Source organism: Pezoporus occidentalis, unplaced genomic scaffold (genome assembly GCF_034315485.1).
Source record: "Pezoporus occidentalis ecotype Australia unplaced genomic scaffold, CSIRO_AGI_Poc_V1 ctg39, whole genome shotgun sequence".
Lineage (NCBI taxonomy): Eukaryota > Metazoa > Chordata > Aves > Psittaciformes > Psittacidae > Pezoporus > Pezoporus occidentalis.
In genome coordinates this window covers 4,640,548-4,659,280 of record NW_026915713.1, presented here as the reverse complement: position 1 = coordinate 4,659,280, position 18,733 = coordinate 4,640,548, and the positions used below count along the sequence as shown (strand labels likewise).

The 18,733-nt window shown below is 40.0% G+C and overlaps 1 protein-coding gene across 1 annotated transcript in view; it reads right to left on the bottom strand.

The window, feature by feature from the left end:
- MAN1A1 (mannosidase alpha class 1A member 1) overlaps positions 1–18,733 on the bottom strand; it is a 146,471-nt gene that overhangs the window by 98,402 nt on the left and 29,336 nt on the right. Inside the window, exon 2 of the mRNA XM_062632414.1 lies at positions 5,938–6,034. Coding sequence (XP_062488398.1) covers positions 5,938–6,034 — 97 coding nt within the window. The remainder of the gene's footprint in view (positions 1–5,937; positions 6,035–18,733) is intronic.

The window sequence follows — 18,733 nt, the reverse complement described above, 5'->3', positions numbered from 1 at the left end:
CCAGACTCAACATTCCAGCCAAAAATACAGAAACATAAACTGCCACAATGTTTTCTTAATCTGTCCATTGAAACAAGTCGGATTTTCTTAACATGGGGAGCATGAACAGACACTTTGTAACATTAAATATGCAACTATAAGAAACTATAAATATGCAACTATAAGAAATCAGTTTTTCTCAGCTGTATATACATTGGACGTGAACAACTGAACTATGTTATTCTCAATATATTCAGGGACACATATAGGTTTGACAAAGGTAACACATTTATTTGAGCTGTAGGTTTCTTACAGCACTGTTTCAAAAGCTGACTAAGATTGCAAAACAATGTTTTCCTTTATCTGAAGTTCACTGAAAAGTCTCTTATCCAATATCATTGGCAATTTAAAGTGTCAGGAGTGATTAATTATTAAAGTATGCTATGCCAAAACATGGAAATCTTACTTAAGTACTAGCAAACCCTCAGAAACCCTAACATATTTAATTTCAGTCACTGTTACCAGCTGGTAAGAGTGGGAAAAGACAATTTCAATGTTTTTAAAGATCTAGCTTTTCATATGTGTAATATGAAACGATGTTGTGGTATTTCTAGAATCCTTCTCTAATCTGTATTTTTATTTTAGTATATTGTTTATATTATATATGTTTTAGTGTATTTTATATATTATTGTTATTTACATATTTAAGATGTTACAGATAGCTATGCTCCTGTGAGGAGCAGGGAGTTGGACTTGATGATCCTTATGGCTCCCTTCCAACTCAAGATATTTTCTGATTCTATGATCGTGTACATCTGTGCATTTTGGAGCCAGCTCTGGTGTCTGCATTTAATGGAGCTCGATGAAATTTTCCTCCATTGCTTCTGGCACCCACACAGTTTAGCTACATGTTTCATTACAAGCTACCTTATTTTGTTTTTTTTTTGAACATGCTGCCTACTGATTTGGTATTTCCACCCCTTACAAAGGGTATAGTTCCTGACAAGGAACAATAAATCCTTGTTCATTCCACTTATGCCGCTTTTTATGTGTTTTCAACCTTTTCTACTTTTTTTTGAGTTCAAGCCTGCCCAGTTCTATGCTTTAACTTAGAATTGTATCTCCTGTGCCGCTATGTGCCAGTTTAAATTTAGGTATTTTAGACCTCATTTGCTATTTCAAAGTGCAGTTATCTGTTGGGGAATCCTTCTGGGTTCATGAAACTGCTTGCAGTTTGACATTGCCATAGCTACCTCAAGTAACTTGTTAGTGCTGCCAGTCACTCTGGTTACTTGATTTTCCAGAACTGTGATAAGCAATTTGAGAGCATGGCCTCAGCAGCAAAGAATAGCTCCAAAAGACGAGTAATAACCCTGGAAAATGCTTTTTGGAAGTCTAAAAAGGCAATCAACTCATCTTCATATTGAATAGCTTCTTTGAAAAAAAAAAAAAAGTAGTTGTGCAGCTTGACCTTGTCTCACAAACGTTATGTTGAATCATTCATCCACATATCTGCTAATGTTTTTCTTTAGAAAAGTTGCTATTTAGTTGGGAAGGATGTCGGGCTTACTTCCAAAATTAAGACCACATACCAAAATCTAAATTTCAAAGGAATGCAGCAGCAACAGTGAAGAAAAACAAGATAGTGGGGGGTGGGGAGACATGTCGAAGCTTTTCAATTTAAAGCAACATATTGTTTAAATACACATACAAGTAATTTTCTAGAACTATATTAATAATCTTACAGTTTAAAAATATTTTTGTACATTGCAAGACAGTCTTGAACATGAATTTTGGCATGCTTTAAAAATCTTCATACACCTCAATTCTCCATACAAGAAAGTTTGAAAATCCGTTCGAAGTGGGAGGAATAGGATCTTTCTAAATTATAGTGCTTTTCCTTTGCAGATTTGAGTATTTATTAAATGCCTCCCTTTTCCCCTCCAGAAAAGCTCCTTTTTTTCCACTTGCAGGGACTAATTATACTATGCCCACGAGTTACAATATTATTAAACTGGCAACACTGCACATGAAAGACAGTTACAGGTAATTAAAAAAGCCCTTTAGTAACACTCACTGAAGTGCAGAAAACACTTCTAGAAAGAGCTCTCAGCTAGTATGGCAATGCTCATTAGTTTTAAAATAAGTACAGAAGGCTTGAAGAGGAATAGCTCCTGGGTTGGGGGGCTGGTAGTAGGGTGCTGTAAAAAAAAGGCAAAACTGGGGTTTTGCCACTTCCACACTACTAGGATAGGTGGATAAAGCTCTATTTTAGCTTTATCATTAACAGTAATCTGAAACTTTAAGGGTTGAAGTATTAAAACTTAACAGCACTTACTTGGGGCCTACTTTTACCAGGTATGAGAAGGATTAGTACTCAGAGCAGAAGTCACACCAGCATAGGAGGTATGCCTTGTTTTGCTGATGCACAGATATGATGCAAACAGATGTTTAGCTATTAGAATTTACTTGATTAGTCTAGAAATAACTGTACACTTAATGAAATTAAGCTATTAAGAATACTATGCAGACAACAACTGATGACTTTTCACTTTGCCTTTTCAAATAGTTGTTACTAAATTCTTTGTAGTTGGAGTAAACTATAAAAAATCCACAATAATGTTTGTTACTTGCCAAGACAACATGGTAAAAGCTAGAGTGGCAAATAAAAAGGAAATCAAAACATTATATGGCTGTGTTGAAAAGACTTTGCAATGGTCAGAGGCAAGTACGTAGCTTTGGCTTGAAACGAAAGTATTTCAGTTTACATACGTTTAACCTTTCTCTATAATTATTTTTAGTGTGCACTTGTGAGATGAAGCAACTTCTGCTCATAACATGAATATGATTACAGCCTACCAGCCTAAAGAATCCCTCAGTTTATCAAACACACTCTTCACACACATATTGCTCACAGAATGCCAGCAAGATCAAGGCAATCCTTGTCTTCAAAAGCTGGTTTCAGGGCCTGGGTCTAGGACAAATAAAATGACATTTCAAAGTTTGGCAGGAAATCCTCAGCTATAGAAAAGCTCTACTATTTTTAATTTGTATGAGGTGATAAGGATGCTTTTTCCTTCCCCCAAGGTCAGAACCACCAGTTGTCATTATCCTTTCTTCCATCATCATCCCACTGACTGAATTCCTCTTCCCTTAGCTTAACAATAGTGTCACTGTAATTGCCAAATTCATGATGGTATTAGCTAAGTCACACCTATGTGTAATTACACATCTTAAAAGCCCATTATATTTTTGTGTTTCCGAGAAACACATCATGCCTGCAAGATACCATCATAATGTGTCTACATTACAGCAAGAACTATAATAGCAAGGACTAAAGAATTTGTACTTTCAAAATTAAGCTTAGAAACAGTATCGTTTGAAAACAACTCTCCCCTCCTGTGTCAGGAGAGCTATACTGTCTGTAACCTACACAACATCAAGCATCAGTGAGCTACGTCAGAACCTGCAGTTCCCCACAGTGAGGTACTTAAAGTCTTTATCCCATAACAGACTTTACCAGTATATGCGAAGTACTATAACTGCAGCAATTAATTCATAGGAGGGGAAGTGTTCACAGTTAAACAGCTGGTTAATGAAATATGCTATATATTACTTCTATTAAGACAATTAGAAACCTGTACTTCAGAAAATTGAGACCTGAAATCAAGAAGAAAGACGATCATGAAAAAATTTGAGATGGTTATGATGGGTAACAGTAAGCTGAAGGGTCTGACTTAATTTCTGAAGGTTGTAAATTGATTCATGGGACACAGAGCTGGAGGTGACCTATTCTCAGCTAATTCAATTCAGAACTACCTTAGAAGTAAGTCAACAGTTTGCAATCCGTTAAAAAAAAACAAACAAATCCAACCAAAAAAAACCCAAACCACTGTCCTTTCAGAGAAAAAGACATTCAACTATTTGACAAAACCAAAAAAAAAAAAAAACACAAAACACAAAAACAAAAGGCAAAGGGAAAAAAAAAAAAAAAGGCAAGCAAGCAAAACCAGAACATTGTTTTATTGCTTTATGAAAAAGAAGGCATTTGTTGAATTCAAACATGAACGTACAGATCAGATCTAATGATCTGAGGATGCTATTACAGAAACAAGGTTTTGTTTCTAAAAAACAAAAGGAGATTATGGATTCAGGAAGCAGTAGCTTATGAGACAGAACTGCTTGCAGATATGTTGTTCTTTAGTATTCTGTAAAGAGATTCAGCAGAAAGAGACCTAATGCTTATTTTGATTTGCCAACAAGATCAATAAGAGTGAAGATGTTTCTAAGGAAATCTCAGCAGTAAGATCTTATACTAGATAACCATGATGAGAAAGTGATCTGCATTTAGACTGACTCTGGCTCTTACTCCTTTAAATGTAGTTTTATTTTCAAATTCAACACTTGTCCTGTTTCACACTGAAGAGTGCCTGCAGTGACTTATTCTTATGCAACACCCACAGAACTACATAAGAATTTCAGAAATCAACACATTAGCTTTTTCTGCTAATCCATGCAATATCATTAAGAACTCAAACCTTTAAATTTTTATACCACTTCTCACTCAAAATGAAACTCCATTAAGGATTTGAGACATTTTGTTGTCCTCCAAGAAAACGAAGAAAAGAGGGTTGCATTAAATAGTTCTTCAGATATTACACTGATTTGCACAACTACAGTCATCTGAATGCAGGTAATAAAAAACTTCAGTTTTCAAGAAAACAGAAGAAAACAGGGATCGGACTTAACCCTGAAGTTCCCCCAAACTATTTTGTTTTCAAGCACCTGATTCACGTTTAAACTCCAGTAACTAACTACATAATAATTACCTAGTAACACTCTTGATGTTACCTTGGGTAGATAACCAGGGCAGCAAGACCAATGTAGAAATATTTTCAAAATTATTTTTGTAATCACAACTGCTGTCTCTTAGCAACTTCCAAATATAGTTGAGGATTTGATAAGTGCTCTATTTAGGGTGTTTTAAGAAATGCTTCCACTTCAAACTATCTTTTCCAAACATTCAACAAAATAAGTTCCTGCTAAAATCAAAATAATGTATTGATTTCGTCTCAGCTATAGAAATTAGTTCATTTTTCAGTTTTCTGTTTGGAAAACGAGCTATTTGAATACAAAAATTGCTGTCAAACAGTTTAATTCATCATTTTTTCTGCAAAGTTTAAGATGATGACAGTTCATATAACTGCTTCCTCATGCTTCCTCAGAATGCTGCTGCTCTACAGCTGCTATTTATGTCCCACTTGGACACTGAAAAAGTCTTGCCTCATTACACTGGATTTCTGCAGTGTGCCTCTCCTCCTAGAACTTTTCAGCCCCATATTTGTTCTACATCAGTAACAACTTGGTCATTATTTAAGCATCTCCTGTGCAACATTTAGAGGTGCAAATAATGGTTATATTCATGAAAGAGAAAGCCTGATAAGGGAGCCTGACTGGTATAGATTAACAAGTTTATTTTAAGGAAAGGAAATAGATTACTGAGAATTGTAGACAGCTTCAGCGACCTTTATGACTGCAGAAAGTCTCTTTTGTTCCTTGTACCAGATTTATTTCCCCTGCCCCCATAGATCCACCTACCCCCATACACCCACCTACCTCACTCCCCCACCCCAGTTTTTGTTTCCTGCTTATTAAATGTGGTGTCAATGAGTTTCATTTCATAGGAAAAGTTTGAGGTAGGGCAGTATTTAATGCAACAAAACTACTTCTTTATCATGCAGCATGGACATGCTTCATTTATTCTCATTCAGAAGGGAATCTATAAAAGTCATAGAAAGCATCACCTTCATTTACTGGTACTTTTTATACCTAACAGAAGCAAGAAACACCACATGGCATGACAGAGAGTAGAAAGAACACATTTATTACCTGTAAGCTTTTCAGCTGATTTACTGTTTTATGCTAACGTCACTAAGCACAAAAATACACTCTACTCACCAAATAAATTGCTTGAATGTCCTTGCTTAGATATGGGTTTCAATTCATTTAATCCCCATGCATAACGCTTATAATTATCCCAGGCATGCTTCATCATCTGTAGGGAAACGAAAGCAGGATTATAATGTTGATTTAGCAAGAAGCCACAGCAAATACTGACTTGAGAATATTCTTAGTATTAAACACATTTAATTCAATGCTTAATTAAATTCATGACGTATGCATTGAAACTATGAAATAGTGAAATAGAAATACAGAACAACAGTAGTACTTCTTCCAGGTGGCAGTGGTTACAGTAAGAACTCCATGTCTGTCCCATACACCTGTACCTTTACCTGCATGCTTATGGTCAATTTGTGCTCAAATAATTAATTTTAGGACTTATTGTTCTATGTATAAATTCAAATAAGGTTTTATTTCTTTTAAGCATACACCTCTTAAACTGAGGGAAGTAACCTTTTTAAAGAGTATTTTTTTCCCCTAGAGCTGGAATTCTTTGAGGTCAAAATTAAGCTCACAGTAGTTTTCAGATTCTGGCAGACACTTTCCTGCATAAATCTAGGTGCTTCAAACTCAGTACGGTTAATAACAGAAGGAGGAAGCTGGAGTGAGCAGGCAGAACACATAGGAAAGTTTTTGAGGTTATTATGACTTGATCTTCTATGACTATAAATTCTACTGTATGTATCTGTAGCTCCTTTCACATGTAATTTTGCACAAATAGCCACAAACTTTTACAACTAAAACTACTATTACAAAGACATGTTTTGCATAAAGAGGGGCACCACAAGTAAATACTGCTTTGGGAAACTGCCTTAGGGAACCCAGCACAGCAGCTCTGTGGTACGTGCAGAGGACATCCATGGCAGAAGACAAGGCAGCAGGCTTACTCAAGGAAACCTCACCTTCTCTACCACCACGACCAGCCAGACCTAGTCCAAGTTGTTCTTTCTGGGGGTGGTCCAGGTGCATGGCCAGGAGCTAAGCTGTCCCTCCTCAAACATGCAACAAGGACAGTGCACACAGCTCTGCAAGCCCGATGAAGAACCACTGCCACTCCAAGCAGGTCCAACACCTGCCTTTACCGACCACCACCTTTAATGCCTGCTCAGGAAGAATCTTCCTTAAGGGCCCTCACAAGCAGCCTGACTTTATATAACAGAAGGAGATTTTTGCCTCAGTGTTGTCCCTCCTTCCCCTCTTCCACAAAGCAGAGCAGCCCTGGGAATGCCAAAGGTCATCTTCTAGAGGAAAAGTGACAATTTCAGACCTTCTCAAAAGATACTGCTTCAGGCTGTCAGCTGACAACACTGCTCCTCCTCTCTTACTTTCAGACCTCTTCTTGAGGCCATGTGTGTCAAGGATAATTCTGTTAAATAACAGTTATAATCCTAAATTGAAAGCAACAGCCTTGGGACACACTGATAGTAGTAATCCTGCACTTTCTTCCTTCCCCTTTCCTTTTCTCAAATCACACAGAGAAACTGTGTCAATTTAAAATCTGTATTAAGCCAGACTATGATAAATAACATATTTTTCTAGAGTACTGCTACATTGGTGAGAATAAACATTTCTTTGTTATTTATGGAAGTAAAGATGTGCACCTATCATGCAGGAAAATTCAGGGATGTTAACTTACTCTTGGCCTTACAGGCCCAGCTTTACAAATGCAAAAAGTGGCATCTGCACTTAATACATTAGCATTTTCAAGCAGAAGGTTAGCTTGGGGTCAGATCTCAGCCGAAAGGCAGTAAGTAAGTGGCTCTGTGGAAATGGTCTCAGGCCATGGACGGCACCAGTATGACTGATGGCAGGAGTGGTGTGTCCCTTGCTTGACTTCATTGCAAAACAGCTTAGGAGCTCTCCAAGGATGGGGCATTTTGTCCCAAGGCAGAACTGGTAATAGGAGGCCAAGTGACAGGCTTTATGTCTGTTGGGTAATCAGGCTACAGGGATCAAGATTATATGAAACTGACCATTTGGTTTCAGGATATTTTCTAATTTACCAGTTGAAGTTTTCAGATAATTTTGCACATTATAAAAAAATAAACAAACAAGCAATCAGAATATGTATTTTGCACTGACATCATGTGCTAGACCTGCAAGCGCAGCTTGAGATACTAATATACAAATTGTCAAATATTTCAGCAGCCTAATACTGCCCGGCCCTGAACCTGACGTTTTCTACGCATTGTCAAGGCTTATTTTTTTCATAAAAATCACTTCAGAATCTTTTAATTTATTTATTCTTAATCTGCTTGTCATTGAGTGGGCTGAATAAAAGTGCCTAAAGGTGCAATATTACAACAAAATTAAAATTGCTCAAGCCAGTCCTTCCTTTTTCTCTCTCTTTTTTCTCCTAGAACATTCTTGCTCCTTCTTTAGCATAGACAATGCAGTGCTCATCTATCCCCACACCAAGTCAGTTCAGGAAACAAACTTTTGCAAGCAAAATTTCTCCAGATTTCCAGTAGGTCCCTTTTAGGTACTGGAAGGCTGCTCTAAGGTCTTCCTGGAGCCTTCTGTTCTCCAGGCTGAACAAGCCCAACTATCTCAAGTCTGTCTCCATAGGAGAGGTGTTCCAGCCCTTTGATCGTCTTCATGGCCCTCCACTGGACTCATTTGAGCAGGTCCACATATTTCTTGAGCTGGGGGCCCTGGAGCTGAATGCCGTACTCCAGGTGGGGTCTCTCACGAGAGCAGAGTAGAGGGGCAGGATCACCTCCTTCAACCTGCTGGTCATGCTCCTACTGACACAGCCCAGGATACGGTTGGCTTTCTGGGCTGTGAGTGCACACTGAAACCAGCTCATGTTAAGTTTCTCATCAACACCCCCAAGTCCTTCTCTGCATTGCTGCTCTGAATCCATTCTCTACCCAGCCTGTAGCTGTACTTGGGATTGCCCTGACCCACGTGCAGGACCTTGCATTTGGCTTTGTTGAACTTCATGATGTTCACACAGGCCAACCTCTCAAGTGTGTAAAGGTCCCTCTGCGTGGCCTTCCTTCCCTCCAGCATGTTGACTGCACCACATGCCTGGGTGTCACTGGCAAACATGCTGAGTATACACTCAATTCCATTGTCCATGTTGCTGACCATGATGTTAAACAGTGCCGGTCCTACTACCAACTATGGAAGAATACCACTTGTCAACGATCTCCACGCAAACATCAAGCCGTTGACCACAACTCATATTGGAACAGCATGATATGATATACATGAATATAAAACATGAATCAGAAAAGCCAACCAGACAAACAAACTCAGTAATCTGAAAAAAAAAAACAAACAAAGCATTAAGAAATATTTCTGTGGAAAACAAAAACCCAAAACCCAACAACAAAGTAAAACAAACAAAACACCACCAGAATTAGATTATCTCAGTAGATTCATCTCTTTTGCCTAATCAAAGTGGTAATTTAGAACTCTTTGAGAAGGTCTAGATATAGATAAAAACACCAACTTTAGTAAGCTTCCTCTGAAGAAAATTCACCCTTAGAACACGCTCGCTTTGGATATTTGGAGGTTTACGGACATAAGATGGAAAGAAAAACCACCAAAAATAGTCAGCGAGCCCTCTAGTGTTTCAAAAGGACAAGAGTTATCCCAACTATACACACACATGAATGGCTATTTAGCAAAAAGTTACTAGGACTCAGTGTTACTTTCCGTACTAGACAAACAGCCCATAGATACAGCACCCTAAAAAAAACCTACCTTAATCAACATTGTTTGCTGGACAAGTGATTTTGGGCTTCAAACCCAGCAAAGAAGTCTCCATTTCTAGACTCCAGTACATCAGAAATACTCTATATGCTTTCCCCCTGTGGAAACTACAAAACTGTATTAAGTTTTCCTGTACTGCCTATTTGTGAATAGATTTATTTTCTACATAAGAATGAAAAGGTTCTAAAATATTGAGCAGCAATATGAACAGATCCAGCCCACCGATAACTATTCTTTGAAGTGCTAGGCAAAACTCCCAGCAATGGCAGTTCAGGAATGAATTTTAACAGGAGTTTGTTTTTTTTTTTTGAGAAATCTCTCTATCTCTGCAGTCTTCACCTTTCTGTTTGCATGAAACAGCCCCAAATCATTATCTCCAGACTTTTTTAATTCACAAAGGCCCTTTTAATCCTGTCTCTGGCTACAGGTACTGTTGATCACTTAAAATGTCTAAATAAAGATTACCATTATTGAGAACATCCATATTTCAACATAACATTAGGGATCCTGTTAAAAAAAGAAATTCCTTATGCTGAAGAGTATAACAGCTTTAGACCAGATGATTCCAGATGCAAAGTCTTCTACAGTCTAATAAAATCATTCACCTGAGCACTTTCAATTAATTTCTTATTAGTCCTCCAGGATGTCAATAGGCAGAGTTACATATTCTTCAGTCCTTCTAGTTTTACTAAGATACACTCGTTGAACCTCAAACTCTAGAAGAGCCTTACTGCACACTAGGAAGCCTTATGTCTATATTAACAAGTCTGTTTCCGATGAAGCTCTGCCTTAGGCCACTCACAATCAGAAGCAGCAGCCGAAGGCTTAGCTAGCGAGCACTGCTTCTCTGAGAAGCTGGCTGGCTTTACATCTTCAGGGAAAAAAAAAAAAAAAAAAGAAAGAAAAAAAAAAGGGGGAGGGGAGAGGCTGATTTTTACCTATAAAGTCAGAAAATGTCAAATACTGCCCCACTTCTGTTCTACCATAACAAAGTGTGCTATTGTAATTGATATCAGCAAAATCATCTGGAAGAAAAAGGTGAAGATCTGACACTACGCACAAAAGGACCTGTGCATTTCTTTCTTGAACTCTAAGCGAAGCATTCTGAAATATAATTTTGAAATCCTAAACCCACTGAACATCAGAAAAACAAAAAGTAGGAATAAAAAACAAAAACAAAGAAATAAAAAGAAAAAACCCCACGCATTTGTTTTCCAGAAGCAAAAAGCAAATACAAAAGCCTTCTCTACAGTTATAATGCTACCCAATCAAAAGATGATGCTAATGCACTCCCATTTGTTGGTATTTTAGTTACTGCCACCTTACCAAAGCACTCTGACACAATGTCTACAGGGGCTGTGAGACATGTGAAATGTGCAAAATACAGTTCTATTCAAACTGGAGTACCAGGGAGTTCAGGCAGAAAACATGGCCAGAAAACAAAGAGTGATGCTGAATAAGCACAGTAATAGTGGTATTTAGATGCAAACTACTGCAGTCCCAGGTGGAGTGAAAATAATAACTTAATAAGGTTTATTTTTAGCAATTACATACAAGCTGGGGAGATGTCAAAAGGGGATGTCACGAAGAGTTCAGGCATCTTCTAGAACTGGGATATTAAAGAAAAAAAAATTGCATTAAATAGTATCATCCTGATCTTCAACAGAGTCATTTAAACCATGCCAAGACAAGGAAGGAAGGCAGAGGACTAAGGTATGGAAAGACCAGGAAATGAAGAGACAAGTTAAAAAAAAATCACAAACAGAACAAACCAACCAATCAAAAAAAAAAAAAAAACAAACAAAAAAACCCCAACAAACAAACAAAAAACCAAACAAATTTAATTAAAAAAAAAACAAAAACAAAAGAAAAAAAAAACAAAACCAAAAAATCCCAGACTCTGAAGAAAATGTTACAGTTTGCTTGCCTAATCTCTGCTAAACTCTCATTGCTAGATTAAATAATCTTCTCTCAGTTTACACTGAACTCCTTACACATTTAAGTTATTCTCACCTTTCAAACTTCTCCTTAGCAAACTACATGTTCACTCAGTCTAGTCTTCCTGCACCTTCTCTCCTTTCTGTAGGAGAGCTACAGGAAGGAGAGAAATAACTCATACTTCATTTTTCCACAGCATCAGCAAGCAAAATGAAGGAAAATCCCTAGAATTTGTAAGAAACCTCTATAAAAACTCCACTAAAAGTTTTCTTCTGTACAAATAAACTTGCATAGTTGACGACCATACTGGGTCTGGCCAGGATGGAGTTAGCGCCCTCCACAGTAGCTCATACGGTGTTTTGAATTTGTGGCTGTAATAATGTTGATAACACAGCAGTGTTTTAGCTACTGCTGAACAGTGCTTGTACAACAGTGAGGGTTTCCGTTTTTCCAGCTCCTGCCCCTTTCCCACTCTCCCTGACAAGTAGGATGGGCTTGACCAAGAGGTTGGGAGGGGAACACAGCTGGGCCAGCTAGCCAAAGGGATATTCACTACCATGAAACATCATGTTCAGCAATAAAAGCTGGGACAGCAGAAAAAGGAGGTACTGGTAAAGAAGATCTCTACTGGTGCTGCCAGGAAAAAGCGGCAGGTCGCAGTAGTAGGTAACTCTACACTGAAAGGGACAGAAGCAGTCATCTGCCGGCCTGACCCTGCCTCAAGGGAGGTGTGTTGCCTACCGGGGGCACACATCAGGGATGTGGCAGAGAGGCTGCCTGCTCTAGTAAGTCCCACTGACTGTTACCCACTTCTGGTGATACATGTGGGTGCTAGGGATATAGACAGTAGTAGCCTGGGGAACATAAAGAAGGACTACAGAGCCCTGGGGGAGGTGGTTAGGGGCTCTGGAGCTCAGATATTCTTTTCATCAATTCTCCAGGGTACAGGGGAGGACCCTAAAAAGGCTAGGAGGATTGGCCAGGTTAATAAATGGTTAAAAGGGTGGTGCCATAGTCAGGGGTTTGGGTGTTTTGAACACGGGACCCCAGCTTGTAGGCCAGGTCTAGTGGGGGCTGGTGGGGCTGGTCTGATAAGGAAAGAGCAGTTTTGGCAGGAGGCTGGCCAGACTGGTCAAGGAGGCTTTAAACTAGATGTGTTGGGGGAGGGGGGCATCATTCCATCCCAACACACCCAGTCAGTTGCCAGAACCTATAATAAATGCTCGGAGCAATGTAGAGATATACCAGCCGCTCCAGCCAATGAGCCAGCTTCAGTTGGAGCTCGGCTCAGATGCCTCTATACAAATGCCCGTAGCATGGGGAACAAGCAAGAGGAATTAGAGATGTGTGCACGTCTATGGGGGTATGATATAATAGGTGTCACAGAAACATGGTGGGATGGCTCCTATGACTGGAGTGCTGGAATGGAAGGTTACAGGCTATTTAGAAAAGACAGGCCTGGCAGGCGGGGAGGGGAAGTTGCCCTTTCTGTTAGGGATAGGCTGGAGAGTATGGAACTCTGTCTGGGGACAGGTGAGCAGTCCACAGAGAGTTTGTGTGTCAGGGTTAAAGGGAATATAGCTATGGGAGACATGACTGTGGGGATCTGTTACAGACCGCCTGATCAAGAGGAACCTCCAGATGAAGCACGCCATAGACAGATAGGAAAAGCCTCACACTGGCAGGCTCTCATGGGTGACTTCAACCACCCTGACATCTGTTGGAAGGACGGTACGGCCCGGCACAAGCAATCCAGGAGGTTCCTCGATTGCTTAGAAGACAACTTCCTTCTGCAAGTAATAGAGGAGCCAACAAGGAGAGGTGCCGTGCTTGACCTCGTGCTCACCAACAGGGAAGGGCTCGTTGGAAATGTGATGCTCCAGGGCAGCCTTGGATGCAGCGATCACAAGATGCTCGAATTTGAGATCCTCAGGACAGTGAGAAGAGCAAGCAGCAAGCTCACTGCCCTGGACTTCAAAAGAGCAGACTTTGGCCTCTTCAGGAACCTGCTTAGTAAGGTTCCATGGGATATAGCCCTAGAGGGCAGTGGGGCCCAAGACTGTTGGTTGATATTCAAGGATCACCTGCTACAAGCTCAGGAGTGTTGCATCCCAACCAGAAGGAAGTGCAGCAGGAGGGCCAGGAGACCTCCTTGGATGGATAAGGGCCTCCTGAGGAAAATTCAGTTGAAAAAAGAGGCTTATAATAAGTGGAAGCAAAGACAGGTGGCATGGGAAGAGTACAGGGATGTTGTGCGGGAAGCTAGGGACCAGGTTAAGAAAGCTAAGGCCCAGTTAGAATTAAACTTAGCTAGAGGTATTAAAGGTAACAGGAAGGGATTCTACAGGCACATAGCAAATAAAAAACAGACTAGGGAGAATGCAGGCCCCCTCAGGAAGCTCTCAGGAGAACTGGCTACACAGGATTTGGAGAAGGCTGAGGTTCTGAATGACTTCTTTGCCTTGGTCTTCACTGGCAAAGGCTCTGACCACACCACCCAAGTCTTGGAAGGCAGGTGCAGGGACTGTGAGAATGAAGACCTTGCGCCCACTGTAGGAGAGGAACTGGTTCGAGACCATCTTAAAAATCTGAACGTGCACAAGTCCATGGGTCCTGATGAAATCCATCTGCAGGTCCTGTAGGAGCTGGCAAATGAAGTTGCTGAGCCACTGGCCATCATATTTGAGAAATCATGGCAGTCAGGTGAAGTTCCCAATGACTGGAAAAAGGGAAATATAACCCCCATTTTCAAGAAGAGGAAAATGGATGACCCGGGGAACTACAGACCAGTCAGTCTCACCTCTGTGCCTGGCAAAATCCTGGAGCAGATTCTCCTGGAATGCATGCTAAGGCACATGAAAATCAAAAAGGTGCTTGGTGACAGCCAGCATGGCTTCACTAAGGGGAAATCCTGCCTGACCAATTTGGTGGCCTTCTATGATGGGGCTACAGAACTGATGGACAGGGGTAGAGCAGTTGATGTCATCTACCTGGACTTGTGCAATGAGTTCAACACTGTCCCACACGACATCCTTGTCTCTAAATTGGAGAGACATCAATTTGATGGATGGACCACTCGGTGGATAAAGAACTGGCTGGATGGCCACACGCAAAGAGTTGTCATAAATGGCTCAATGTCTGGCTGGAGACCAGTAACAAGTGGTGTCCCTCAGGGATCAGTGTTGGGACCGGTCTTGTTTAAAATCTTTGTCAGTGACAGGGACAGTGGGATTGAGTGCGCCCTCAGAAGGTTTGCTGATGACACCAAGCTGTGTGGTGCTGTTGATACCCTGGAGGGAAGGAATGCCATCCAGAGGGACCTCGACACCCTTGTGAGGTGGGCTGATGCCAACCTCATGAAGTTTAACCATGCCAAGTGCGAGGTCCTACAGCTGGGTCAGAGCAACCCCAGGCACAGCTACAGGTTGGGCGGAGAAGTGATTCAAAGCAGCCCTGCGGAGAAGGACTTGGGGGTGTTGATTGATGAGAAAATGACCATGGGCCGGCAGTGTGCGCTTGCAGCCCAGAAAGCCAACCGTATCCTGGGCTGCATCAAAAGGAGTGTGAGCAGCAGGTCGAAGGAGGTGATCCTGCCCCTCTACTCTGCTCTTGTGAGAGCTCACTTGGAGTACTGTGTGCAGTTCTGGTGTCCTCAACATAAAAAGGACATGGAACTGTTGGAACAAGTCCAGAGAAGGGCCACGAGGATGATCAGGGGACTGGAGCACCTCCCATATGAAGACAGGATGAGGAAGTTGGGGCTGTTCAGCCTGGAGAAGAGAAGGCTGCGTGGAGACCTCATAGCAGCCTTCCAGTATCTGAAGGGGGCCTATAGGGATGCTGGAGAAGGACTGTTCATTAGGGACTGTAGTGATAGGACAAGGGGTAACGGGTTAAAACTTAAACAGGGTAAGTTTAGATTGGATATAAGGAAGAAGTTCTTTACTGTAAAGGTGGTGAGGCACTGGAAGGGGTTGTCCAGGGAAGCTGTGAATGCTCCATCTCTGGTGGTGTTGAAGACCAGGCTGGACAAAGCCTTGGGTGATATGGTTTAGTGTGAGGTGTCCCTGTCCATGGCAAGGGGGTTGGAACTAGATGATCTTAAGGTCCTTTCCAACCCTAACTATTCTATGATTCTATGATTCTACTTTCCAAGTACATTTCTTACCTGTCTGCAAGAAAATTATTGCTAATCAGAAGCTTGACAGATTTCTTGTATTTCTAACCTGATTTCCTAATGACATCATCCCCAGTTAAAAGCAAGCTACACACTGTCAATGTTTATTTAACAGTCATTGCTTCTAATTTTGCAGGTGGATGAGAACCACTTCCCAAAGGCCGTGCAGACTGCAGGAATTCCTGGAGTGCTTCATGCAGGGACTTCCACTTAGCCAAGAAAAGCCCTGAAGGAGACTTTTGTATTAGTTAACAGGCCAGTAACAAGGTTCCCAATTGCTGTTTTCCATGAAGCACCAGATAAAGATTTGGGGAACTTTAGGTGCTTGCCATTTAGCTCATGGCTTCATTTTGCATTGTGACAGGACTGGAGAACTCTTAAACAACTCAAGTTTGTCCAAGAGTGCTGCACACAGTGCAAGGCATTGCCACACACCGAGATGGGAAAATACCTACAACTCTTAAAATCACAATAGAGCTTAGCTAGTCAAACTGATTTATGAGATTCTCCATTAATATTAAACATGCACATCATATACTGAGATGTTTTATATGGCTCTGTATTAAAGGGATATGTGAGCAAAATCTGCTACTCAGCATTTCAGCATCCTACATATTAATTCATTTCGTACCTACAAAACTAAATTAAAACAAAAAATCTAATATCTGCATATAAAAAAGGAAGAGGGAAAATAACAACATTAAGGAATATTCTGAGGATTAATTTGTCATTTCTATTGCAAAGCACTTCAAAATCCTCAAGTGGAAAGCCTGACAGAAATGCTAAATATTATTCCCACATGTTAAGTTACAGATAAGCTTCAATTCTTATATTTTCTACTCTTCACAGTAGCTTGTAAACCTCTTCAGCAGTGTATTAAACTATCCAACTAATATTCATCATATGCTGTTCTGGGCATCATCTGTTAACCAGGGACAGGCGTTGCACAGTGCTTCATTCTGTTACACATTTTAAAAGGAATCAATTATCCTCTTAATTCTGTAGCAAGAATTCTAATTAGAAAGTAACTAAAGAAAACAGGAAATTTGCAGGTAAGATATTTTCTATGCTTATTCTATTACTGCATATTTTATTTAATGCACAAGCACATAGGAAAAATGAGACTACTTCATGTAAGAAATAATTAATAAGAACAGCAGCCCTGATGCTTTGATATGTCTGCACCAAAAAAACATGAGTTCATTTGAAAATGATTATATGACATACCAAACTATTCAATGATAACAAGCTACATTTTACTCATTCATCAGGCATACCTCTCTTTGCTGAACAGTAACGTACTTCTAAAATCAGAATCTACTGAAAAATTGGAGATACTAGAATACTTCAAAGTTAGTTTTTGAGAGCCGGGCCATAGTGCTTTAACTATTGCATGGTTTATTTTAGTAGAAGTCCAGGGTGATAAGGCAGAGAAACTTGAAGGAAGACCAGAGATCACCTGCATACTCCAAATAATAATAACATTCAGTAAAAGCTGGTATCTACAGCTTACTTCTTACCTGGCCACCCCAACAGCACAAATATAAATAAACCCAAAATGTTTCATGCAGAATGGAAGCATCCTAGCTGAAACCCTTTCCTTGACTAACCAAAAATTAGGAAGGCAAGAACAACATATAAACCCTTTCCATGAAGAACACTGTCATTGCACTTTCCCAAGTCAAGGTCTGGCTAATTTCAGCCAAATGAAATTACCAATTTTAGGAAAAGGATGGTTCAAAAATCTTGCCCACGTAGTTACCCAAATCTAACATAACAGCATTCATCCAACCTTGAACTATCCAAAGTAGGTCAGTTTTACCTCATTTTCGATTCGTTCACTCAACTTCAGCTGTCTTTTGCCCAATGTATAGAAAGCAAAATAGATATGCAAGAAATCACTACTTCCTCTTAAAACTGAGGGGTTTGGATGATATATTTGTTTGTTTCCCCCTCCTCCCCCCCCCCTCCCCCCCCGCCATAAGCTGCAATTTCAGTACGTTCTGTAAACATTTTAAGAGTTTTTCCTGAAAACATCTGCTTTTAATTAAGATGCTGTTGAAATACTTTGGCCCCCAACTCAGTTACTAGTAGGGAAACCAACATGTTCCCAGTAACTACACCAGTGGAAAAAGAAATGAAAATAAAGTATTTAAGTGTAGCTTTATGAAATTGAGCATAGATGACATTAATGTTGAAGATGCTCTATTTTCAATTTGTTTCAGTTGCCATTTGCATCTGCATACATACAAAAGATGGAAATCTTAAATGAACCACCCAAATCATCCTGTTACAAACAAAAGAGCAGTCTAAAGAATAAGCCATACAGCCCCCATCTTACAACTTAGCAACTGTTACCAAGATCTGCATTTTGGGAAAAAACGTGAAGCCTACAACTTGCCATTCAAGACCACCATATTTCTCCAAAGCTGAGTCTTCTTCAAACCCTTAACAAAAAAGTCAGATGGAATCTTTAACAGAGACTGCAAAATTATTTTCTTGTTATTAGCATAAGAGGTAGATGATGTTTCTTCAGACAACCTCTTATTTCAGTGGTTTGGATTTACTTTTAAATCTCTGTGATGGACAGATCAGTGATGTGCCAATGTTTTTTTTCTCCTAAGGAGAGTTGCTGACAGCTAACTTTTAAAGAGCCAAATCACATGTTTTGCGTTAGTGAAACATCTGTCACATCATAAGGTAATGTGCAAGTCATTGTTCATTACTGATAATAACCAGAGAGAAAGCTGAAGTATTTTCACTTAAAGCAGAAAAACATTGCACAGTTGTACAAAAAAACTAATGTATTTCTTTGATCTTATGCAGAACTAGTAGCAGCCTCTGAAGTTCATGCATAATTTGACTAATGGCATAAAAGGGAAAGAAGAAAGAAAGTAATTTGTGGAAATACTACTCTTACGAAGAACAGTGGCATACATAGACTCATCCCACTCA